General features: G+C 23.2%; 3 protein-coding genes across 7 annotated transcripts in view; 2 read left to right on the forward strand and 1 right to left on the reverse strand.

The window, feature by feature from the left end:
- The first annotated feature begins 417 nt into the window (after positions 1-417).
- On the forward strand, positions 418-7,587 carry LOC122849399. The gene is made up of 18 exons (XM_044148096.1): positions 418-1,524; positions 1,600-1,663; positions 1,730-1,850; positions 1,925-2,189; positions 2,265-2,288; positions 2,379-2,545; positions 3,222-3,720; positions 3,797-4,168; positions 4,252-4,303; positions 4,371-4,506; positions 4,586-4,871; positions 4,963-5,129; positions 5,647-6,217; positions 6,292-6,663; positions 6,737-6,788; positions 6,850-6,982; positions 7,059-7,335; positions 7,424-7,587. The coding sequence occupies exons 1-18, from the start codon at positions 633-635 to the stop codon at positions 7,585-7,587; spliced, it is 4,614 nt and encodes a 1,537-aa protein (XP_044004031.1). The 5' UTR covers positions 418-632.
- Positions 7,575-11,485, forward strand: LOC122848494 (cytochrome P450 6k1-like). Its single transcript, XM_044146586.1, has 7 exons — positions 7,575-8,577; positions 8,642-9,010; positions 9,089-9,139; positions 9,207-9,340; positions 9,412-9,669; positions 9,766-9,793; positions 9,875-11,485. Exons 1-7 carry the CDS (start codon positions 8,079-8,081, stop codon positions 10,036-10,038), a joined length of 1,503 nt encoding a protein of 500 aa, XP_044002521.1. The 5' UTR covers positions 7,575-8,078; the 3' UTR covers positions 10,039-11,485.
- LOC122848492 overlaps positions 10,229-27,534 on the reverse strand; it is a 63,172-nt gene continuing 45,866 nt past the window's right edge. For all 5 annotated transcript variants that reach the window (XM_044146584.1, XM_044146581.1, XM_044146580.1 and 2 more), the window contains exons 6-11: positions 23,610-23,734; positions 22,684-22,891; positions 21,512-21,626; positions 15,564-15,801; positions 15,100-15,486; positions 10,229-15,019 (exon numbers count right to left, since the gene is read on the reverse strand). In XM_044146584.1, coding sequence (XP_044002519.1) covers positions 12,899-15,019; positions 15,100-15,486; positions 15,564-15,801; positions 21,512-21,626; positions 22,684-22,891; positions 23,610-23,734 — 3,194 coding nt within the window. In that variant the 3' untranslated portion in view covers positions 10,229-12,898. The remainder of the gene's footprint in view (positions 15,020-15,099; positions 15,487-15,563; positions 15,802-21,511; positions 21,627-22,683; positions 22,892-23,609; positions 23,735-27,534) is intronic.

Raw genomic sequence — 27,534 nt, forward strand, 5'->3', positions numbered from 1 at the left:
AGTGTATATATATTTTAAAAAATATTATAAAATAAAACAAAAAAAAATAAATAAATAATTCATAAACTAAAAATAATGTTATATATTTAATTTTTTTTTTTTATCTCACTATTTTGTTAACAAAAAAAAAACAAAAACAAAGCGAGTTTGTTTTTTTTTTCTTTAAATCATGTAACATTGATGAAAAAACGAATATTGATAATTACTAATTGATAAATATTTACTGTATAATTATCAATCACAGTAATTTTTTTTTTTAATGAGAATATGTAAAGTCGAAGTTCTTTGACATTATACATTGAAATTTTATCATATTAAATGTATATAATAATAATGTATTAAATATTTTTGTACAATTGATAAAATTGATAAAATAATAAAATGATAAAACAACAAAATTAATAATGTTGAGTTGATTCGTATACAGACATGCAACGTTTCTCAATTTAAATAATAATCTGAAAATTCGTGCTAGCTGACAAGTCGTCATAAATTACCATTTATAATTGTGTATAATAACTGCATTTTTTTCATGATAAATAAACAAGTATTTAAGGAAAGATATTTTGTTCATTTGCAGCATTCATTAGTTGCAAATATATTTGTTATTTTTTGATAAATTTATTATAATAATGGCAGTGATAACAAAATATTTAAGTGTAGATGTAATTTTGGTGCTTGCATCATTTGTTATTCTATCATATTTATATATGACGAGGAAATTTAAATTTTGGAAAAAACTTGGTGTCATGGAACAATCACCAACTCCATTTATTGGTAATATTGGAGAAATGATGATGATGAAGAAATCACCAGGTCAGTGGCTTCAAGATCTGTACAATTGGAGTTCTGGACTACCCTACATGGGATTTTATGTATTTGATAGACCATTTTTTCTTGTACGTGATCCTGATTTGATAAAAAATATACTTGTTCGTGATTCACATATATTTCAAAATAGATTTGTCAGTGCAAGTAGTGATGATCCACTTGGAAGTGTTAATTTATTTTTAGCTAAAAATCCAATATGGAAATTGATACGCCAAAAATTAACACCAATTTACACATCAGGAAGATTAAAAAAAATGTTTGAATTGATGAAAGAAGTTGGACATGATTTTGATAAACATTTAGAATCATTAGGACTTGAAGGTGAAGGAAAAAATATTGAATTTAAAGAAATATCTGCTAAATTTACAACTGACATGATTGCCACAACAGCATTTGGTTTGAGAGCAAATTCACTTAATGATCCAGATGCTGAATTTAGAAAAGAAGGAAAAAGAATTTTTAGTTCTGGAATTTATAGAAATTTTGAATTAACATCGTTATTTTTTTTACCACAACTTCTTAAACCATTGGGTCTTAGATTTATACCAAAAGATAGTACAAAATTTTTACGAAGTGTTATTATGAGTACGATTGATGAACGTGAAAAATCAGGATGTCAAAGAGGTGATCTTATTGATCTTTTAGTTGACTTACGACGTAATCAAGTTGATGGTCCAGAAAAAGAATTATTCAGTAATTATTATTATATAAATTTATTTACTTTTATTTTATAAATTACATCAACATTAATTATTTTTATGTTTAAAGGATTCGATGGTGACAATCTTGTTGCTCAAGCAACTGTATTTTTCACTGGAGGTTTCGAAACAAGGTAATAATTAATAAATAATATTTCTTTAAAATAATTTTATAATGTTTTTGTTGTTTTTTTAAATAGCTCAAGTGTTTTATCAATGGCTTTGGGAGAATTAGCGATTCATCCAGAAATTCAGACAAAACTTCGTAATGAAATTTTGGAATATCTTGATCGAAATAAAGGCCAAGTAACTTACGACATGGTAATTTATATAATTTATATAATATTATATGGATATATTTTTAATTGTATTTTAATTTATTAAATATATTACAGACAAACGCAATGCCTTATTTGGATATGGTTGTTAAAGAAACATTGAGAAAATATCCTCCTCTTCCAATTTTAGATCGTGAAGCATTGGATGATTATAAAATTCCAAATTATAATTTAACACTACCAAAAGGTACTCCTGTTTATATATCACTTTATGGACTTCACTATGATCCAGAATATTTTCCGGAACCACAAAAATTTATTCCCGAAAGATTTACTCCAGAAGCTAAGGAAGAACGTAGAAATGGAGTATATCTACCATTTGGTAATTTATTTAAAATGATTTTTCATTGACAATTTTAAATAAATATATAAATAAATATGTAAATTTTATTTACAGGTGATGGACCACACGTGTGCATTGGTAATATTATTTTTCTCTTTTTTAAATTATTAATTTATTATAAATATAGGTATAGCAATTAAAAATAATTAAATAATAATTGTTATATAGGTTTACGAATTGGATTGATGCAATCAAAGCTGGGATTGATTAATTTATTGTCGAAATACGAGGTGTCACCTTGTGAAGAGACACAAATTCCAATGCGATTTAATCCTCGATGTTTGATAACAACAGCGGAAAGTGGTATCACTCTAAACATTCGTAAACTTGTTAATTAAAATATAAATAATTTAATATTAACAATATTATAAATAACATAAATAATAATTAATATTTTAAATTATAACTTGTGTATAAATTAATATTATTATAATACATTATTATATTATGGAAAAAAAAACATTGTAAAATTTAATTATCATAGTAGGGTTATTTTTTTTTTTAATTATTCTATTGCTATTTATTTTTCTTATATTGATAAAATGTTATTGGTGTTATTATACATTGATACATTTGCACTTTGGAAGACTGTGATATTTTTTTTTATTCTATACATTTATTGTACTGATTAACTTGACAAGTTTATCATTATAATTTATGACGTTCACATTACAAAAGCGTTGGAAATTTTTAAAAATAAAATCTAAAAGAAATTTGATTTTTAACAGAGGAAAAATTTCTATAAATATATGAAATGGAATATAAATTTAAATATTAAAAAGTTTATATTTGTTATTGATAAAGTAAAAGGAAAAAAATCGAATATTATTGTTTATACATTTATGATTATTTTTTCTTGCCCCTGTTATTTGATAAATGATATATGTTGCAATATGTTGATAAAAGCATTCAATTTTCTGAATCAGTTTGTGTATGTTATTTGAAAGTACTACAGTCAAATCATTTGAATAAAATTCAACAAAAATAATTCTAAAATAATTCTAAAAAATGGTGTATATTTACTTTTTTATTTTGATAATCATACTGATCCTACTGGCATATTTTTATACGACTAGAAATTTTTTATACTGGAAAAAAAGAGGTGTAAAGTTCGTGGCACCATTGCCATTTGTTGGAAATCTTTTGGATTTGATAACAGTTAAAAAATCACCTGGACAATTACTTGATGGATTATATAATAGTACAGAAAATGAGCCTTACGTTGGATTTTTTGGATTAGATAAACCAATGCTTCTGATACGTGATCCAGAGATTATTAAAAATATACTTGTTAAAGATTTCAATTTTTTTAATGACAGATTTGCTGCGACAAGTCCAAATGATCATTTGGGTTATGCAAATTTATTTCTATTAAAAAATCCAGCATGGAAATATGTCAGATCAAAATTAACACCAATTTATACATCTGGACGTTTGAAATTAATGTTTGAACGTATGCTAGAAGTTTTCTTTGATTTGGACACTTATCTTGCATCTCTTGACCTAAAAGGTATGATTATTAAAATTAATTAAAAAAAATTATTTAACGTAATTTAATTGTATGTTTTTTTTGCTGATAATTTTAGGTAATGGAAAATCAATTGAGTTGAAAGAAATATGTGCCAAATTTACGACAGACATGGTGGGAATAACAGCATATGGATTGAAAGTAAATTCTCTAAATAATCCAAATGCTGAATTTCGTAAAAATGGAAAAAAAATGTTTCAATTATCTTATCTACGAGTACAGGAATTTAATACAATATTTTTTGCACCAGTATTGACAAAAATATTTGGTATTCAATTTTTTTCAAATAAATTAACCAAGTTTTTGCGTGATGCTTTGTGGTCCACCATTATTGAACGTGAACAATCTGGACAAAAAAGAAATGATTTAGTTGATTTATTAATTGAACTAAAAAACAATGATGTAAATAATCCTGATAAAAAAATTTTTGGTAAATTTGTGTTTATTATTTTTTGATATTTTATTTATTTTTTAAAGCTTAATTATTATTTTATTATTAATTAATATAAATAGAATTTGATGGAGATAATTTAACTGCCCAAGCTGCTGTATTTTTTACTGCGGGGTGAGTACTGTAAAAATAAATACATTACATGTAATTGTTAAATTATTAATTAAATTCTTTTCAACAGATTTGATACTTCAAGTTCATTATTGAGTTTTACTTTATACTCACTGGCTTTACATCCAGAAATTCAAGATCGAGTTAGAGAAGAAATGAAAAATACTCTCAACGAAAATAATGGAAAACTAACATACGAAATAATGGTAGATAATTGCAATTATAATTAAATATATAAATAATTTATTTTTCATTTAAAAAGACTTAATTTTTTATTTTTTTTAGATGAACCAACTGACTTATACACAAATGGTTATATCAGAAACATTGAGATTGTATCCAGTACTGCCATTTTTAGATCGAGTTGCTGATGAAGATTATAAAATTCCTAATCATGATTTAGTCATAGAAAAAGGAACACCAGTTTTTATTTCAATTTCAAGCATTCAAATGGATCCGAAATATCACGATAATCCAGATAAATTTGATCCTGAAAGGTTTTCTAATGTCAACACAAATGCAGCATCATCAGCATATTTTTCATTTGGCATGGGGCCTCATGCTTGCATTGGTAAAAAAAAAAAAAATTCAATTTATTATATTCAATAAGATTTAAAATATTATTATTAAATTTATAAATTGTTTTTCATGTTAATTTCTAGGTCAAAGATTGGGTTTACTTCAAACGAAACTTGGTCTAGTAAAAATGATTTCGAATTATGAATTTACACCTTGTAAAGAGACTGTTGTTCCACTTGAAATCAGTCCAAAAGGTTTATTAACAGCAACAGAGTCAGGCATTTATCTAAATGTCCGAAAAATTGATGATTAATAATTATTATCAATATGAACAAAATTTGTAAATAACGAAATTTTTTTCCTGTTGTTAATTTTTTTTTTTTTTCAAAGATTATCTTTCAAGGCTGTTGATGTATGTTTGTCTCAATGCTGTATATCAAAGAAAAAAAGATAAATTTTTTTTTTTTCCTTTTATAAATAAACAGATAAAAAATTCGTAAAATAATTTAAAAATAAAATTATTTCAATTATTTTGTACACAGGTATGAAGAAAAAAAAAATAATCTAAAGAAAAGATAATGACAAAAATTGCATGTCATTTTTTTTTTTCCATTGTCTATAATGTCATTTAATCGTTTATCGAAATTTGATAAATAGATAATGACAACGAGATACACGCCACGCAACATGAATCTTTTATTTAAAGTACCTTATTATTAAAAATAATGAAAATTAAAATTACTCGATGACTCGAGTGTTTTATCACAAGTAGATAACGTGTTTACAAAATAGCTTGATATATTTCTTGCCAGTTAAATTCCAATTAGCGAAACAGTTGGTTATTTTTTAAATTTAATTATTTTAATTATTTTTCTTTGAAGTTTACTATATTCTTTACGATGGCATATATCTTAATTATTTTATTGTTAACATTGATATTTTTATCGTACATTTATATGAAAAGAAATTTTTCATACTGGAAAAAAAAAGGTGTAACATTTGTATCACCTTGGCCGTTATTTGGAAATTTATTTGATTTAATAACTAGTAAAAAATCAGCTGGACAATTTTTTGATGATATTTATAATAATTCAAGTGACCAGCCTTATGTTGGATTTTTTGGATTAGATAAACCAATGCTTGTGATACGTGATCCAGAGATTATTAAAAATGTACTTGTTAAAGATTTCAACTTTTTCAATGATAGATTTTCTGCTGCGGGTCAAAATGATCATTTGGGTTATTCAAATTTATTTCTTTTAAAAAATCCAAAATGGAAATATGTGAGATCAAAGCTAACACCAATTTATACATCTTCACGTTTGAAATTAATGTTTGAACGAATGCTAATTGTCGCACTTGATTTTGATACTTATCTTGAATCTCTTGATTTAAAAGGTATGATTATTAAAATTAAAAAATAAAATTCTTTGACGTAATTTAATTGTATGTTTTTTTGTTGATAAATTTAGATAAAGGAAAATCGATTGAATTGAAAGAAGTATGTGCCAAATTTACGACAGACATGATAGCAATGACTGGATATGGATTGCGAGCAAATTCACTGAACAATCCAAATGCTGAATTTCGTAAAAATGGAGAAAAAATATTTAAACCAACATTTTATAGATCAATAGAATGGAACACCAGAACATTTGCACCACATTTAATGGGCCTATTTGGTTTTACATTCTTCACAAAAGAAGCAAGTGCATTTTTGAGTGATGCTTTGTGGTCCACCATTATTCAACGTGAACAATCTGGACAAAAAAGAAATGATTTAGTTGATTTATTAATTGAACTTAAAAACAATGATGTAAATAATCCTGATAAAAAAATTTTTGGTAAATTTGTGTTTATTATTTTTTGATATTTTATTTATTTTTTAAAGCTTAATTATTATTTTATTATTAATAGAATTTGATGGAGATAATTTAACTGCCCAAGCTGCTGTATTTTTTACTGCGGGGTGAGTATAAAATTATAGAAAAATAAAGAAAATACATTTATTAATTTATTTTATTTATTAGCTTTCATACATCAAGCTCACTTTTGTCATGCTCTTTATATGAATTGGCTTTACATCCAAAAATTCAAAGCCGTGTTAGAAATGAAATGAAAATTCTTCTTGAAAATAATCATGGAAAAATAACATATGACTTGGTAATAATATATTTTTTTGTATATAATTTAAAATATTATTTTTTTTATATTTATATATTATTTATAAAATTATTAGATGAATCAACTTAATTACACTGAGATGGTACTAAATGAAACACTGAGAAAATATCCAGTATTGCCATTTTTGGATCGTGTGGCTGTTGACGATTATAAAGTTCCCAATCATGACATGATCATTGAAAAAGGAACACCTATTTTTATTCCAGTGTCAGCTGTTCAAATGGATCCAAAGTATTTTGAAAATCCAAATGAATTTAATCCTGAACGTTTTTCCGAAAAACCAACAACGGGAACATATATTCCATTTGGAATTGGTCCCCACGCATGCATTGGTACCATTTATTTGTTTATTTTTTTCTTTGTTGGATAATAATTAATTTGTTTACATATTTTTGCATTTAAATTTTTTATTTTTTTAAGGTCTTAGATTGGGCTTACTCCAGGCAAAATTGGGATTATTAAAAATGATTTGCAAGTATGAATTTTCACCGTGTAATGAGACAATGATACCAATTAAAATGAGCACCAAAGGATTACTGATGATACCGGAATTCGGTATTACTTTAAATGTGAAAAAAATTTAAAATATTTATGTTATTTTTTTAACTAAAAAAAATTGTAAATCACATAAATATTATAAATTTATTTAAAAAAAAAAAATTTTAAAAAGTTGAATATTGAATTGCAATGTAATTCCACCACTTTGTTAAACTATATTCATAAAATTAATATAAAAAAACTGTATTTAATGTAGAGTGAGTAATTTTATTACATCAAATATCACTCAACCGGTTTTCCTTTTGATATTTTTTTATTATATAGATGATAGATACTAACGACTTGTTGATTGCAACATATTATATGCGTCGTAAATCGACAGGCGAATTGGAGTTTGTTCACCGAGGTCATAAAAATTGATAATAAATTAATCGATTTGACCGATGCCAACAAAATATCAGTTGTTATTCGAAACTCGAAACGATAACAATGTTTGAATAATTTAAAAAAATACATATAAACAATATAAATGTTAAATAATAAATTTAAAAAGTTTAAAAATTTAATTTAAATAAAAATGTTGCTATTAACATTATCATTGATTTTTTTAATATTTTTAATCTTATATTTTTATATGACTAAAAATTTAAATTATTGGAAAATACGTGGTGTTGAATATGAAAAACCAATATCATTTTTTGGCAATACATTTGGTTTATTTATTTCGACAATTGGAATAACTCCATTATTTAAAAGAATTTATAATTATTCATCTGATGCACCTTATGTTGGTTTTTTTATATTTAACAAACCAATGTTACTTCTACGTGATCCTGAAATTATAAAAAATATACTTGTTAGAGATTTTAGTTTTTTTAAAGATCGATATGCTAGTACAGTTGCTCATGAAAAAATTGCAAGCTCTGGATTATTTATGTCTAAAAATCCTCAATGGAAATATGTGAGAGGTAAATTAACACCACTTTATACATCTGTTAGATTGAGAAAAATGTTTGATAGAATGCTGGATGTAGCTGTTGATCTTGATACTTATATGGATTCCCTAAATTTGACAGGTAATTTATTTATTTATAAATACATTGTATATCCTTTATTTTAATTTATTAATTTGATTATTAGATAGAGGAAAAGTTATTGAATATAAAGACCTGTGTGCTAAATTTACAACTGACATGATAGCCACAACTGCATATGGTTTGAGAGCAAATTCTCTCAACAATCCAAACGCTGAATTTCGAAAATACGGTCAAGAATCATTTGAGGCAAGTTTCATGCGTAATATTGTCATATGTTCAATATTTTTTTCTCCAAAATTAACACGATTTTTCGATTTGAAATGGTTCTCACCAAATGCAACAAATTTATTAAGAAGTGCATTTTGGTCAACGTTAAATCAACGTGAAGAATCTAAAATTAAACAAACTGATCTTATTGATCTTTTAATTGAATTAAAAAATAATCAACCTGATCATGAAAAATCTCTTTTTGGTAAATATATTATATATTATTATCTATATATAAATATTAATAAAATTTAATTACTTAATTATATAAATATATTTCTAGAATTTAATGGTGATAACATTGTTGCCCAGGCTGCAATTTTTTTTACAGCAGGTAAATATTTAAACAAAAAAAATCTAAATAACTAGCATATAATATTTATAAACATTTTATCAAATAGGTTTTGAAACGAGTTCAAGTTTATTTGCATTTACTCTTTATGAATTGGCAATTAACCCTGATATTCAAAGTCGATTACGGAATGATATCAATAATGCACTGAAAAAAACAAATGGTATCATTACTTATGACATGGTAAAATGTTTTTTTTTAAAGATTTTATTATCACTATTTAATAGTAAATAATTTAAATTAATTTGTTTTAGGTAACAACATTACCCTATTTAGATATGATTGTTCATGAAACATTGAGAAAATATCCACCACTGCCATTCCTTGACAGAATTGCTGCCGATGATTACAAAGTTCCTGGTACTAATTTAATTATTGAAAAAGGTATGGGAGTATTTATTCCATTGACTGCTATTCACAGTGATCCACAGTATCATGAAAATCCAGATAAATTTGATCCAGAAAGATTTTCTGAAAAAAATAAAGAATCAATTAAATATTCTTATTATCCGGTAATTAATTTATTGATTTTTTTTCTTTGTTCTTTATATTCATTTTCATATTTAATATATTAATATAATAATATATTTATTTTTTTTAAATTAAAGTTTGGTGATGGACCACGAAATTGCATTGGTAAGTTGATAATTTTTTGTTAAATTATTTGATTTATTTATAGATAAATTAAATTATCATTTTACTTTTTATATTAATTAGGAATGAGATTAGGATTAATACAATCAAAGCTGGGTTTAATAAAAGTCATTTCAAAATATGAATTCACACCCTGCAAAGATACTCTCATTCCCATGGAGTTCAGTACCAAAGGATTATTCAGCACTCCAAAAACTGGAATTTATTTAAATACTCGAAAATTATAAAAAAAAAAAAAAACATTAAAATTAATTAAAAACAAGTATTTTAATTACTATAATTATAATCAGTAATCACTTGGAACATTTTTAATATGTTATATTTGTTTTTTGTTATGGTATATATGTTTTATTTTATGCACTTATATACGTTCATTTACAAAAAAAACTATTACTCATATTGTAGATTTTTTTTTTCCTTGTAATACACTTTTTTACGTAGTATTCTTTTTTCATTATCTTATTTTGACAATGTAATATCAATCCAAGTGAATAAATAATTGAGATGAAAGAAAAAAAAAAAAAATTTCTTTTGCTTTAATTTTTCATTCAACAGTTATAATTAAACACACCAATTAACTATGAATTAACTAAAAAAGAAAAATTATATTTTTTTGACATTAATTACTTTATGGATTATTTTTTAAAATTATTTTTCGACTCGCCTGCGAGCGATTTTATTAATTCAAAGTCATACTTTACGTAAAATCCATACGATTTCTTAAATATTAAAGACATTAGTTTTTTTCCATATAGATATATATATTTTTTTAAATATTAGTTTGTTTGAATATATTGTCACAAACAATGATATTTTAATGTAATTTATTTATCATGATTAAATTTAAATTGATTAATCAGTAGTGATATATATTTTCCACAAATAAATAAGGCAAAAAATATATTTACAATCACAAAAACGCCTTTTTTAAATTATTCAAACAATAAATGACAAGATTATTTTCATTAATTATCATATTTCCAATGAAAAAAAAAAACAATCAATATTTTTAAACGTCGAGCTTAAATGTGCATTAATTTTTCTTTAAAAAGTGCATCATCGATATTTTTTTTTCTTTTTAATTCTATAAACATTATACGATAAGTTTTAACATAAATGATTTTTATTTATTTTTCAAATTCAGATGTCGATGAATAGTTTTATTGTATTATTAATTTTTTTTTTTTTACGAATTATATTATCTTAATTGACTAACTCGGCAATGATATTTGATAATTATTTATAAGGATAAAAATTAAATTTACAAAATATATAATAGTAATAATAAAATAATATTATAAATTAAAAAACTATTTGTGGATGCTGTATGATGACCCACATTAATTAATAATTAGGCCAAGTTATCGAAGAGAGACAGGAAGTTAATTTAAATAAATAAATGACAAACATCAGGCACAGGTAGTAGTTTTTTTTTTTTTTTTTTTTAATATAATTATAGAGACTTGTTTCATTTGAATTTTTAATAATTATTATTTTATTTTGGTTCAATTAAAATTCCGGAATGTAATTTTATATATGTTTTTTTTTTCAACTGGCATAAAAATATTTGTTCATTTTTTATTTTAAAATAATTTTTTTGAGAAGTACACTTTTTTAGAGTTAATAAAATTGGTCGTAGGATTGAAATGTATTTTTTTTTTTTTTATATTTTTTGTTTTGTTATTATATAACTATCATGTTGAAAAAATTAATTTAAAAAATTATTGGATTTTGGTAACAAGAAACAAAGAAAAAAAAATTGTACGACAGTCATAAAAATTAATTAATTAAATTGTTTTTTTTTTTTTAGTCCAATCTATTGGGACAATGACGATATAAACATAAGACTAGAGTTCAAAAATACATGCGTTAAAATCGCCGTATAGAAAAAAAAAAAATATTAATAATAGTAAACATATACACACTGGTGAAGTATAAAAATATAAATATTTAAACAATCAAAATGATTATTATTGCAAACAAGAGAAAATAAATGTATAGTTAAAAAAAAATAATAATAATTGTTTAATGAATTTATAGTTTTTTTCTCATTTTTCATTCGATTATTCATTTATTTTTCATGTGATTAATGTATTTGTTGATTGATTAATATCTAGTCATTTCTACATGACCTATAAAACTGAACGATATTTTTCATCTACTTATTTAATATCTATTTTCATTTTTCAACATTAAAAATAAAAAACAAAAAAACCATTTACTCGTTATTTTTTAAATCAATATTCAAAATAACACTAATAAAGTAATAAATAAAAAAAAAAAAAAAAACATAACAGCCCTTAATTTTTGTTATGTTTTCATGAATATTTGTAATTTAATTTTTACATTGATAATTTTATCATTTAAATATCATGAATACCGCTCGAAAAATTAATGAACCACAAAATTAAAATACAATAAAATAATAAACGCACATTTGTCATATTAATAATAAAAATTAATAATAATATTACATTTAAATTATGAGAAATAACAATACTGTGATTTGTGAATATTTTATCGTTTCACATTTATTTCGTTGATGCATTTAATTACCAATAATTTTGTCTACGATTTTTAAATATTTTTTAAAACTACAAACTAAACAATAATTATAATAATTCATACACATGTTGATAATATTAAATATATATTTAATAATAATAATATATATTCAATATACATTTATATATTTTTGTTAAAATGTTTTCTTAATCATTTGATTCATTTATGTTTTTAACAAACAACATTAATAATTACTTTATTAGGCTATTTGGTTTGACAATAAATAAAATGATCAAACAATTATATTTATCACTCGATTAAAACCGTCATCATCATGAAAATTTTAATATTGAGCCTAACGATTGACTTTACCACTTCTAAAATTCAAAGATTTATATCACCACTAATATTTTAATTCACAATAATTATGCATTTCAATTGATGATCAAGTTGATCATTTGAATTTGTAAATACAAGATCCAAAAAAAAAAAAAAAAATGGAAACAACAATCCAGCGATATAATATAGTATTGACTTGAATTAACCAGTGCAACAAGATAATTTTTTATCGCTAAAAATATATCACTTGACTTCTTCATGTCCAGGTGATGATGGTAATTCATTTGTATGACGCTTTGGACGAAAACTAGCAGTTAATGATGATATCCAACCACTTTGTGATGGTTGATCATGCAATGAACCACTGTTACTTGGTGTACGTGTACCATCAATACTCATACCAGATTTAAAACGTGAAAATATACCACCAGTTGTTGATTTTTTAGTACTACTTGGTGATGAAAAACCAAATGGTTTTTTAATAATTTTAGTTGAATCATTGTATAACATTGAATCAAGACTACCAGTATGTTGTAAATCATCAATTGTTTTATTTTCCAATGTACCCAATAATAAATTTTCATTTTGTTTTGTTATTTTTGATATATCTTCCATACTTGCTGAACTTCTTCTTATTTCAACTTTTTCAATATTTTCATCAAGTAAATTTGAACTACCTGGTAGAACAATAATTTCTGGTTTTAATTTTTTTCTAATATCAATTTCATGAAAATTTAATATTTTTTGTTGTTCTTTTGTTAATTTTAAACTTTGTGATTTATTTATTGTTATTTTACCTTCGGGATTTGATAAATTACGTTTATGTTTTATTGTTTGTGTATCAACAATATCATTTGATGATGGAAATAATTCAAGTGATGATGATGGTCTTTTATCTTTTGTAAATACCATACGCCAACTTTTATTTTTACCATCATGTGATTTTTTAGTTTTTGGTAATGTCATTGCACGTTTATCAAATTGTGTTACAATTTGACTATCTTTTTTATTAATATTATTTGTTTTAACCAAATTACAACGTTTACATAATACAAGCAAATTATTTTGTTTTGGTGATGGCATTGTTGTTGTTGTTGATTGACTAGTACAACTAGTCATAACTGAATTACTTTTAGTTAAACATTTACCAAATTGTTGTTGTTGATTTTTAGATGTTTTTGTTAATGGTGATTCTTTTGAATCAAAACTAATACTAAGACGATCAGTAAAATTACGTAATCTTGATAATAATGATTTATGATTATTGACTGTTGTTTTATCATCACAACAACAACAATCATTAATAACAATAATATCTTTACGTATTATTTTATCATCATCTCCATCATTATCATTGAATGTTGTTGTCATTGTTGTTTTTTCTGTTATTTTTGTTGTTGATGTTGTTGTTGTTGTTTTTTTTTTAGGTGATTTATTTGTATTATTATTATTTATAATTTCTGTATTAATACCATTTTCATTGGTATCATTATCATCTTTTTCATATTCTTCAATAATACGTGTATCATCACCAGATCTAGCACTAACTGGTGAACTCATATCACTACTTATAATTTCACCACGTGATTTTTTTCTTTCACGTTCATGATCTTTAATTGCTTTAACCAAATCGTTATTATGATAATAATCAAATGATGATTTTTCTCTACTACCTTTACGACTACCTGGATAACTTTTACGTCCAGCAGATGTTGTTGCAATATTACCTTCAGTTGATATTTTAAATTTTAATGTTTTTTCTGATATTTCAACTTCAGTTGCTGTTTCTGGATCTGAACTTTCATTATCATTTTCAGCATCATCTTCAATTAGCTGATTATCATTATCATCTTCAATTGAACGTGAACGTGAACGTGAACGTAATGTACTACATATTGATCTTTTTGATTTCATACTTTGTGATGATGTTGATTTAATAACAATTGATGATGATGATAATGTTGTATTTGTATTTGTATTTATTGGCATTGTTGATAATGTTGATTCACCAACATCAACAATACTTTTACGATGATGACGTTCATCTTTTGCTGCTTCATTTAAACGACGATAATATTCAAGTGCATCACGTACTGGTTGTACAATTAAATCATCAAGTTCAGTTAATAATTCACCTAATGATTCAAATAATGGAAGTAAAACAAGACCAATAAAACTACATTGTGATGATGGTTTTGTAACTTTATCACGATCCATAAATGGTGTTACTGGAAGACCCTCTAATTTTTCAGCATCACTTTGTTTGAAAAATTCTTGCAGTAACTGGTCCAGCCAGGGTTCTGCAACTTCCATTGGACGAGCTTCATTACTTATGTCTGCTACTTTTATCAAAACCATTGACAACTGTAATTATAATTTTTTAAATTAACAAAACAATATAATATTTAATTAAATAAATAATTAAATAAATAATATATATTTACCAAATTAATATGTGATTTATTTGAATAATCAAATTCTGAAATAGTATCATTAAATTGTCCAAGTATTTCATTGTGTCTTGCCATATCAGTTGCAAGTATACATCTTATTATTCCTTCACGAACAGTTCTATATGTTGTTGAATCAAGTGATGCTAATATATTACATTCTGGTGATTCAAGAACTCTAAATGCCACTGAACAATGATGATTTTCTAATGGTGATATATCATTATATCTCAATGCTAATTCAGTTCTTGCATTTATTTGATAAATATTATTATAACCAGGATGATCAAGATCATGACAAATACATGATACAATAAGTACCAATACTTCTAAATGTCCAATTTTATTTGGAAGATCAACAGCCCATGCAATTGCGTACATCTATATACATAGAAAATATATAATTATTAAGATAGAATTAACAATTTAAATTACTAAATAATAATAATATACTTTACCATTTGGGCAACGCAAAAACAATGACGAAAATTGTGAAATGGTACTGCATTGTAATTATTATATACTTCATAAAGAAAATTACGAAGTATTGGAAATGGTATATCAAACTTTTGTGGTAATTCAAGTTCAATAAACATTGTTTGAAGCATCAATAATAATTCCTCATCTTTCCATTGTCCAGCATCAAATGCAGGTGAACGAAGCCATTTATTGACGCTCAATGACAATGATATATCACTGAAACCAAAAATATTTAAATTTAAAACAATTCAACTCAATCAAGCATAAATAAATGTACATGAAATAAAAAATTCTATAATCACTGTAAATTTAAAAAATAATTTTGCTCAAAGCAGCAATCATTTCAAGGTCATACGAGGCCAACGATCTCTTACAATAACCGAGTGTACTTGTAATCACGTAATTGACGGTCACATGTAGCTCTCACTCAAGATGAAAGAAAAAAATTAAAAATAAAACAAATAAATAACAAGTGTATGAAAAAGTGACTTGTAAATTAACTCGAGATATTTATCATTTTATAAAAATTCACAATCTATTTGATTATAGTTTTGATGATGATAAAAAAGATTAAGAAAATTTAAAAATTATCATTTGATTTATTGTAATTATTTTTATTTATTATTTAATTTGTTTCTATAATTTTAAATTGTTGTCTTAATAGAGAATTTATATAATGAATTAGCTAGAATTATTTAATTAATTAAATGATAAAATATTTATAAATTGAGTTAGTATATAAAATCGTAAAACTATTCGAGGAATGTTCTTGAGTATACATGAGTATTAAAAACACATACTTGTCATAATTTAATAACAAATAAATTAACTCAAATTTTCAATTATCAACGAGAAATTTTAATCAATTTATTTTGTATTTTTATTTTTCAATTGAAGAAGATTGATTGATCCAATTGTTTCATCAGATGCAACTGTGTATCTTGATTAATAAATGAATAGAAAAAAAAAACAGATAAAATAAACAACAATGATAAATGAACAATAAAATTTTATTAACAATAAAGATATTGTTGATATAGCATGAAAAGCTATATACTTGCTAGAAAGACTCTCAGTGCCTGAAAAAATTCATGGAAATAAAAAAAATTTAAAATAAAAGCTTTGCAAGATGTCAAAGAAACTGTGACTATTCTTTTTTTTTTTTTTAAATTGTACACTCAAAGTAAAAGAGAATTATTATTCGTAAAATATATCAAGCTTTTGTTTATCATATTTTTATTATTTTCCATTCTGTTTTTTTTTTTTTTTTTTCTATTTTTCTATTTGTTCACTTGCCAGATATTTTAAAGTCTATCTTTAAAGTTAAATACCTGATGATAAAAAAATATACACTTGAATAAATAACAACAAGAAAAAAAATACTTGAATTTGCAAAAATAAAAAAAATAAAACATGCAATTTAAATAGAAACATAGTGTTAATAAATTTGGATTTTGGGTATTTAATTTAGATTGATATTTCGAGAATTTTCCAGTGAATAATGAAGAGAATGATATGCATCACAACAATGAATACATGTATCTATCATAATAACAACAAATGTCATGGAAATCATAGTCAAATATTAATTGGTGGTCATGATAATATTTGAAGCATGAATAAATTGTTCTTCAACAATGACAAACATTTCGTCAAACTGCAATTTATAAATTAAATTTAATACACAAAATACCCAAATATAATTATTTAAATAATTAAATATCATAATTTAGATTAAATATAATACTATTTTTAAATTTGCAAATTAAATATAAATATTTATATAAATTACAAATAATGAAAAAGAGCAAAAAGAAAATAATTTAAAAAATTTAATTAGCTAAAATAATAATTATAAATTATAATCAATATTTTTTTATATGATAAATTTAGCTAATAATCATTTGAAGGTTCTCATCAATGCAATATAATTAACCACATAATCGTCTTGAGATAAATGCTTGATACCCTGAGAGAATTTCGATTGCAATGTTGAATTGTCTTTGGGCAGACACTTCTTGGGTAAGCCTGTCAACCACAAACATACACACACTTGGAACCATGACCTAATTTATTATTATTATCATCAATAATACATCAACAATATTTTTATTTATTTATTTATAATTTAATTGTTATTTTTTTTATTAACCTTGATGGATAATTTATTTATTTATTTTTTTTTATATTTAACTTATTAGTAAGTAGAAAATATTGATATAATTATTATTGAATTTGATGGAAGGAAGTTATAATGTTATGACTGATTGAATTAACAACAAACTGGATGATAAATTTCTGTATAAGACTAAATACTCTTGGAGGAAGTTTTGATTGGAGTAATTTGTTGTCATAGCTCTTTCAACTGTTGATACTAAATTTATTAGTGTGTGTCAACTTGCTTTAATTTGTTGAGTATATATTTTTATAATTTTATTTTAAAACTTTCCATTTAAAGTACTTATTAATATACTACTTAATTATTTTACAACACATGAATAAATTTATTCAAGGTGTTACTAACTAAATTTTATCATCTTTTTTTCAAATTTATTTTATGATCTCTATTAATATTTTCATTTTTATACACAAAGATATATGAAAAATTTAATATTTATAATGCAGAAATTTTTTTGTTTCCATGTCACTGGATGATTTTTATTTTATCTATGTGTTTCAGCTTCATGTTGGTTTCATTTATTCATATTACTACCAAGTCATATTCATCCTGTTATTTTTATTTTATTTATTTATTTACAAAAACTCATACGTCATGTGGGTAACAACGTTTTATGTGTTGCATCGTGTTTACATTTTTTTTATGTTATTTTATTTATCAGTTTTTTTTTTTATTTATTTTTATTATTATGTTTAGAGTGTCATTCAAAGTGGACAGTTAAAAAATTTATATAAACAGATATAAAAAATCAAATTGATTAAAATTAAATTCATAGATTTTTAATTTAAATTTGGAATTAAAATTTATAGGAAAAAAAATTTTTTACGCGATCGGTCAGGGGTAGATTGAGTAGGGTTAGACTTGAACCCGGTTTTTCCGGGAATTTTCGGAGATATAATTTTTTTTTTATCAAATCAAGGGCCGATTATAGAAAAATATTTATAGGAGGAGGTTCAGAAATAAATAAAGATGATGTACAATTTTTTTTATAATTTTCTACGCGATCGATAAGGGGTAGATCCGGGTAAATTTGTAAGAAATTTAATTAATAAAAATATATAAAATTTATAAAATTATCTTGATGAAGAGTATTGTCGGTACTTGAGCTTTTGTCTTGACCCGAGCTTTATGAAATGATTGATTTATTAATACTGAAAATCACCAGAGAAAGCCACTGTTTTCCATATCACCCCTCAACTCAATTAATCACATAATTGACAATAATCAGGTTATCTCATATCATGTTAATTAGTAAAAAGCCGACACAGTCATTAGATTAGTATTATTCAAACTTGACATTAATATTAATCAACAACTATTTCATGTTTTATATTTAAATTTATTATTTTTATATATTCATTATACTGTATTTTTTAATTTATTTTTCTAAACTGTGAAAATTATATTTCATCTCATTTGGTTCTTGATTAATGTATAAGTGCCAAATTTATGTTCAACAGACTTACGAATTAATCTCACCTCCTGGGGAATTTAGCTGGTTAACAATCACTGACCCAAAAACACTCTCAAATCATCTGGGATTTACTGACAATGTAATAAATCACTTATTGGTTTTTTTATTTAATTTTTTTTAATAATATAATTCATCATTTTAAATTAATCAAGCTTTTTTATTATTTTTAAATTCATGGAAAATATAATTTTTTTAGATTAAAGTTTAAAAGAAAAATATATAAACTCATTGCTCGAATGAATTAAATAAATTGGTAAAAAGTTTATCATGTGGATATTTTATTACAATCTTTTATAGACTTTTAAAATACTTTCAGTTTAATTTTTAAACAGAAAGAAAATAATATAGTTTTATCTTATATACCCACACACAAGTTTATATATTTTTTTAATTTAAAAAAGCTTTTGCAATTTGTTCATTAAATTTGTACAAATTTTTTAGATAAATATAAGTTTTAAAATAATTAAAAAGTAAATTATCAAAAAAGATTATATAAATATATAAAGATAATATACTCATCAAATAATTTTACGAATAGATGAATTCGAGACTTGAATAAAGCACGTTGTTTATAAAATGAAAAAATATAAATAAATAAAATGAAATTATATAATATTATGATTGACGTGAGGGTCATGATTTGGTCCATGATTTTGTCAATAAATATAAACTAAATAAATAAAAATAAATAAACAAAAAAAATATAAACAAAATTGTTTAAAATTCTAGTTTTTTTCAACCGAATTTATTCAAAATCAAGTCATTGTTGTTGGCCCTGGTTTTTGCAAGTCTCTTGAATAATTCAACTCGTGTGTCAACAATTCGAAAAGACTTAAACATTTTCCTAACATTAATGTGAGAGCAACTCACAATGTAGTTTTTTTTTTCACTTTCAACATTATATATTCATTATTTTAACAAAATATTCCTCTCATCTTTTATCACTTTTTTTTTCTGTTTATCAAAAGAAAGGAAAAAAATGGCACTAAGAAAATTGTGTGTAAAAATATAAAATAATAAAAATCCAAGTGAGTGAATATCAAAGTCAAACGATAAATGTATTCCCATAAAAAATGATAGTACATGAAGAAACAAGAAACTTGCATTGCATATAGTTGAGAATAAATGAATAAATACATCAATAAATAATGAATATAATGTATTAAAAAAAATAGACAAATAGATGGCAATATATTGAGTCAAAAATGCAGAAGAAATGAGAAGAAAAAAATAGTGTTTGAGAGAAGTTGAATCGTTGTGCAAATAGATGGTGGTTTTTCTTTTAGACTTGAGGTTTCATGTGATCCCTTGGGTATTGCAGGAATATTAATCAAAGTTTGCCATGTATTTATTTTCTAAATGCCAATATAGATTTAGATTTATTTATCGTTTAATTGAATAATATTAATAACCATTCAATTTCTGGAAAAACATCAATTTTATAAAATGATTATTTAAATATTTATAAAACTTTTTAAAATTCAAAAATTAATAATTTTTTTTGTCGCATTATTTATATCGATGCTGGCTATTTACATGAATTTATTTACAGTTGATTTAAAAATTGAAATAAATAATATTTAAAAAAAAAAACGAGATAAAAATAAATAGATAAATAATGTAGAATAAATTTGTATTAAATTCAATAATCGTGGGATTTTTGAATCAAATTGATCATCATTTATTTTAAAATAAAATTTAAATAAATAAATATACAGTTCACTTGACGATTTGTTATTAATATATTATAGGTATATTTTTTTATTTAAAAAATTTATCAATTTATTGTGCCAGAATAAACCTCAATTTCCACTTCAACAATAATTTATATTGAAATTTATATAAAATTTTTAATTTCATAAAAAAGTATTTTATTAATTTTATTAAATGATCATCAATTAATTTAAATTCTCCATGGCGAATATTTAATTAAATACACAAACTATGACAATCGATTTTACAATCTATACTGAAATTAAATTAATTAATAACATTTTCATTAATTAGAGTATTTAAAATAATTAATTAACAAGTAGCCGTTAATTTAAAAAATGGCTAGGAAAATAAACGTTTAAAATTGAATATTGTTCAATTACTTTAAACGAGTTAAATAAAATTGAGAAATTTTAATTTTTAATTTTATTTTATGCCAAGTTATAGGTTTCATTCGAGAGTAAGTAAATTTAAATATTTAAATTATATTTTTCATGAAATTCATGTACTAAAATATGTATTTTATTATGTAAATTTTAATTTTATTTTTTATGACTCACCAAATTTTAAGAAATTCTTCACGTACTTGACGTTTAACACTGTCACTTTTTCGACGATACTGCAAGCGCCTGCATGCTTCAGATGACACAGGACTAGGCAATTTTTTATGAAAACCTAGCATAGAAAAAAAATTATTAAATTAGCATTTTTTCATAACTTAGATGTATAGTTAAATTTAAACGAAATATCGAAGAAATATAAATATTTATTTAATAACCACGCAATTTTTTTGGCAGTCTAAAATGTTTATACAATCATATATCTGTCATATTTTATTCGTTTTAGTATATTCACATCCTCTCAATTCGTGCACAAATTGCAACAGCATTTTATAATAATTTTTTTTTAAATTTCTTTTACGTATGTTTTTAATTGAAATTAAAACTTTCAAGGTGAATGTTTTATAAATATATGTATATCAATTTTTGTTAAATGCAGTTTCGAAAAAAAGCTCACTATTCAAAGCTTTATAACTTTTAGTAAGATTAAATATTTTAAAGCCTTTTACAGTTTTTTTTTAAATTAAATTTTATACAAACAGATAATTTTTTACAACAAAGATATTTCAAAACTAGAATTACATTTTTTTTAATTTTATTTTCTTTTGAATTTTCTTTTCAATCAATCGACTGCATTTACTTCGTTTACATAAAAACAAATTAGTCAAATTCTCGTTCAGAAAATAATCTTCTTATAAAATATCTCATTATAAAAAAAAAAAAAAATATGAAATTAATTCTTTTCAATAGAAAAAAAAAAAATAAATAAAAACACTATCATGAAATTTAATAAAGAAAAAATTTCTATAACCTTGGAATCAATATGATACAATTTTTTAATACAGTATACATTATCGATAAGAGTAATGAGTTTTAAAAATATTGAATAAACAAAATTTCAATATTCTATAGGTAATTTTATAAAGTGAAATTGCAAAGATGTTAAATTTATCATCATAAAAAAAAAACCAAGAAAATAGGATAAAATAAATATAAGGCAAAATTATAATCTAGTATGTTTTTTTCCATTTCAACTAGATGTAATAATTTTCCATCTCATAAATATCCATTGTCGTAATATTTTATAACAGTTTTAAATTTTTTGAAATCATATTTTTATATACTAACATTATTACAAGTAAAAATAAATAAATAATAATATATTTATTTACCAAGCCAACTGAGATGCTCAGTAGTTTCAAGCTTTGTTCTAAATGCATCCATCTGATCTTTGAGTTCACGTAGTGCAAGTGATGGTTCTGATGATATTGCATCCTGTTGTTGTCGAATCTCACGTTCCAACGATGATATTCGACGCTCAAGTTCTCGCAACAGGTCAGCTTCAATCATTCCTGATGTTGGTAAATGTGCACCAACAATCTATCAAACAATAAAATTAATATTTATTTATTTTTATCATATAATCACATAAATTTATAAATATTATTTTACAATTTTTTATCTTTCTAAAATAAATAAAATAAATAAAATAAATAAAAAATAAAATTTGATGAATAAATAAAATGAATTGATTGAAACTTTACTGAACATGAAAATAGCCAAATAATAATAGAGCAACGATAATTTGAAACTTTTATTTTACATTGTCTGTGGCATGTTACGAGACTGTATGAGTTCAAGTGTATCCCTTGAGACTTTTTCACCCCACGGTAATCGAGTACAGTTGTGTATGGTCAAGAGAAAAAAAATAAGCCTGATAAAATTTATTGATTTTTTATATTTTTATTTACGTTAAATATATATATCTATTGCACGTTTGACTATGTCCAAGTTTTAAAAGCATGCTTCAACGTGCTGAGAATTTTAAATCCTTGCTTTTATTATTGCCTATGGCTATTGTTAGAGCTTGCAATGGATTTTTTTATATATATATAAATGCAGTTGATATAGAACGGAAAGTGCATCTTCCATCCTCATATATAAAAGCATAAAAAAGCACATCAGTATCTTTATCCCGTTGATTTTTATTTCTACAGTGTGGACAACTACGTGATTCGAATTTAAGTTTATAATATAAAATTATATATGTTTCTTTTCTTCTTTATTTTTATTCTTTTTGGTAAATTGATATGATTACCTGTAATACGTATGGTGTGTCTATTGTATTGGCTGACAATTGAGCTGTTATATTTAGCAATTTATCACCTTTTCGAAGCTTCACTATATCTTGAGGTCCTGCCTCTGCTGCACTTCTAAAAAGCTCTGTAACAAAAAGATAAAAAATATTTTTATTAAAATATAATTGACAATGATTAATCGTTGGTATACATAAATATTTAAAAATAATATCATTTATCATGTATAGAAAGAAAAAAAAATTTAATATTTTGAAATATTTATTTTATTTTTTATTCGAGCTTTTTAATAATAAAAAGCTTAACAAAAAAATTCAGTGTGAAAAAAAAAATATACTCTCGAGGGATGCGTAAGAAAAAAAATAAATAAAAAAGATAAAAAAAAATAAAAGCAATATATTTTATATATTTTTATTTTTCAAAAAATAAAATTCAGAAAAAAAAATAAAATGAGAGACAAAAAGTCCGCAACTACCATTGCACTTTGATATGTCAGGTTAGTTAGAAAAAAAAAAAAAAAAAAAAGTATATTTCCGAGTGCTGAGTGCACCTTTCCTGTAAAACATATATGAAGAATGAATGGCTATTTCAAGAGCAGTGAGAGCAGGAAAGATTGCAAAAATAAATAAAAAAAAAAAAAAAAAAAGAAGAAGAAGAATAGTGACAAGGTAAAAAAAAAGATAAGAAAATATAAAATAATAATAATATAAAAAACGGATGAGAATATCTGGGGAATATCTTGGCTATTTTTCTGGATAAAAATGGTTCAAGAGTAGAATGAAAAAAAATGAGGCCAAAACCTTTTTTTCTTTTTATTTTTTTTTACACCACCTTGCGACTTAAGTAAAAGAGCTTTTACTTTAAATTTAAATAAATAAAATAAAACTTATAACCAACAAACTTTTCAATTTATTATTATTATAAAAAATACAAATTTGTGCTTTTTTTTTCGTTTCAAGAAATGAATAATTGAAATTATAAAAATTATTTAAAAAAAATAGATTACTTTGTTGCTAATCAATTCATCTTTGACATATAAAATAACCATCAATTACACGGCGTCAGTAAACACGCGACACTGCAATCAGTGCAAATACAAAATATATATGTTTAATTCTGACAGAGCTTTTGTTGTTGTATATATGTATGTCGTTATTGCACTCGCAGACGTCACGGAAATTTAACTGATGCTGACGACAATAAATATAGATATAGATATAGATATTTAATATATTCATTACACGTGTGTCTTTTGAATGTTACGATTACTAATTAAGTTGAATTGTTTATGCATCAATGTCACCCTTCAACCTCATTATATACACCTTCTTATTTTATCTTTCTCTTTATCAATATACTGCACATACCATCATGATATTTTACAATTGAATTGACATTTTCATTTCCACCCTTTTCCAATTCTTTTTTTTTTTTTGCTTTAAAAATTAATCTGATTTTTTTATACTAAAGTTATTATTCATCAACACAATATACTGTTATCACGAAAAATTAATTAAAAAAAACTTTAAAAACTTACAAGAAATTTCAATTTTTTTTATCAAAATTATTGTTTTATTTTAAATAATAATAATTAGAGAAATAAAATATTTATTGTTGAAAAAAGAAATAATTAATTAATGGATAATACTAGTGAGCTTTTTATTTTTTTTTTTTGTCTTGTTTAGTTTGAAGAATAAAGAAATAAAAGAGACGTTAAATTCAATGAGAGAAACGTTGAATTTGTTTTATAATTTTTTTTTTTTTGTTTTTGTCATTCAATTTTTTTAAATTTTATTTTATATTCTTGTATTTTAGTTTTATTATTATTATTTAGTTTTTATGCAATAGTGGAAAAGTAGAAAATGCACGCTATGATCAGACGCATTTGCCGTTGGCCTTTATGCATTTACCATGAGAACAAGATGATGAAAAAATAAAAGACTAAAATTGAAATAAAAATAAAAATAAATAAATAATGATATCAAAACGTATAAAATTTTTCAAGCAATATTATTATTGTTATTATTATATTTTGTTATATTGTTATTGTTTTTTTTTTTAAATTTAGAAAAATTTTTTATATTTCAAGTAATGTATTTTGTGTTTTTTTTTTTCCACTGGACAAATCGAGTAGAAAATATTTCTGTATGAATTTTTTTTTTTCATCTATTATTTGGTTTAATTCGAAGAGTTGAAAATTGCATGCTCACTATATCCCAGGTCAAATAAATTTGGAGCATGCAATCAGTTGCAGTTTTTTTTTTTTTTTTTTTTTATTTTCGCTCTCTTTATATCTTTGCCTCTTTTTTTTCATCCCTATAAACACGGTACGAAAAATCTCTAGCAACTGTGAGCTGGAATTTTCCAGAGAAATTGCAGCAATTCAGATAAATTTTTTTTTCGAATTATTATTATGTCGTTGTTATTTTTTTTTTTATTTTTCAAGTTGAATAAACTTTTGATAAAAACAAGTGAATCTAAATGTCGCATTTAATTTGAATATAATTTTTTTTGATCCATTTAATGCTGAATGAAACATTGAGATATATGTTAGTTTCTACTAAATTTGTGAATAACTACATCAAGCTTAAATTTATAATGTTAAGAAAAAACTCTCACACTGCAAACAAAAAATGAAAATTGTGAAAAATTTTTATACTTAATTTGAGATTAATGATTGAGTTTGTTTTATTTTTTTAGGGTAGTTTTTTTTTTATTTTTTCCTCAACAGTACTTGATCGGTTTTTCAAAACTTTTTGCTAATATAAAAAAAGAAAAAAAAAAAAAAGGGTTTAGTGGTTTAAGTGAGACCAAGAGCAATCAATCTAACTCGAAAAGATGAATCACCTTGCCTATACAAAACTTTGGTAAATTGAATAATAACTTTGATCTCATTTGTTTATAATCAAAAAGTTTAGCAACAAATCTAAATAATCATTGAAAAAAAAAAAAAAAAATTACAAATAATAAATCCATACATCATATTTTTCATGTGACAAAATTCTTTCTTCACTTTAATTTATAAAATTGAAAAGTAAATATTTCTATAGTATTTTTTTTTCTTTTTTATATTAAAAAAAATAATAAATTTGTAAAAAAATAATCGAAAGAAACAAATCAATTAATTAATTAATTGATAAATAAATAATAAAAATTAAAACTTAATCTTGAATTTTTATAGTTTTATTATTGACACACGTACAGTTATAAAATAGTAAAGGAAAAAAATAATAAAAAATAAAACCGAAGTAGGTGAGGCCATGAAGAAAATCAATATTTGCACAGTGAACATAAATTTTTTTATTTTCTAGTTAATCGATATCGAATCTTGCTGTGATGATCCTCATCAAAAATAATAATTATCTATTAAATTGTAATGATCACATTAATGTCTAAATATCATATGTTTTTATCTGTCATTTAATTTTTATTATTAATTATCATAAAATTACTTTTTTTCATTTACATCCTTATTTTTTTTCCTTTTCAATTATTTCTTATATAAATTTAAATAACATTAATTATTTTTATTAAAATTAGTACTAGTTTTTTTTTTTTCATGTTCAATTTTATTACTCATATAGAAAATGTAAATAAAAAAATATTTATATACCTGCTGTTTACATGACACCTTTGTCTCTTAATAAAATAAAAATTAAAAAAAAATTTTCCAATAAATACTTGTACTTTATTTGCAAAAAAAAATGATAATTTTTTCATGTAAAAAATAATAATTACTTGTTAATTTTAAATCAACTTGTACAACATTAATATTTAATTGTTCTTTTTTCTATATTTATGTAGAAATCACGACAAAAAAGTAGTTAAATTCTGGTTGGTATTTAAACAGCAATTTATATGCAATACCCTGTCCAAACGACATTCACGTTCTATGAAATTTTATAACTTAAAAATTTTATTTACTAT

Source organism: Aphidius gifuensis, linkage group LG2 (assembly GCF_014905175.1).
Source record: "Aphidius gifuensis isolate YNYX2018 linkage group LG2, ASM1490517v1, whole genome shotgun sequence".
Taxonomy (NCBI): Eukaryota; Metazoa; Arthropoda; class Insecta; order Hymenoptera; family Braconidae; genus Aphidius; species Aphidius gifuensis.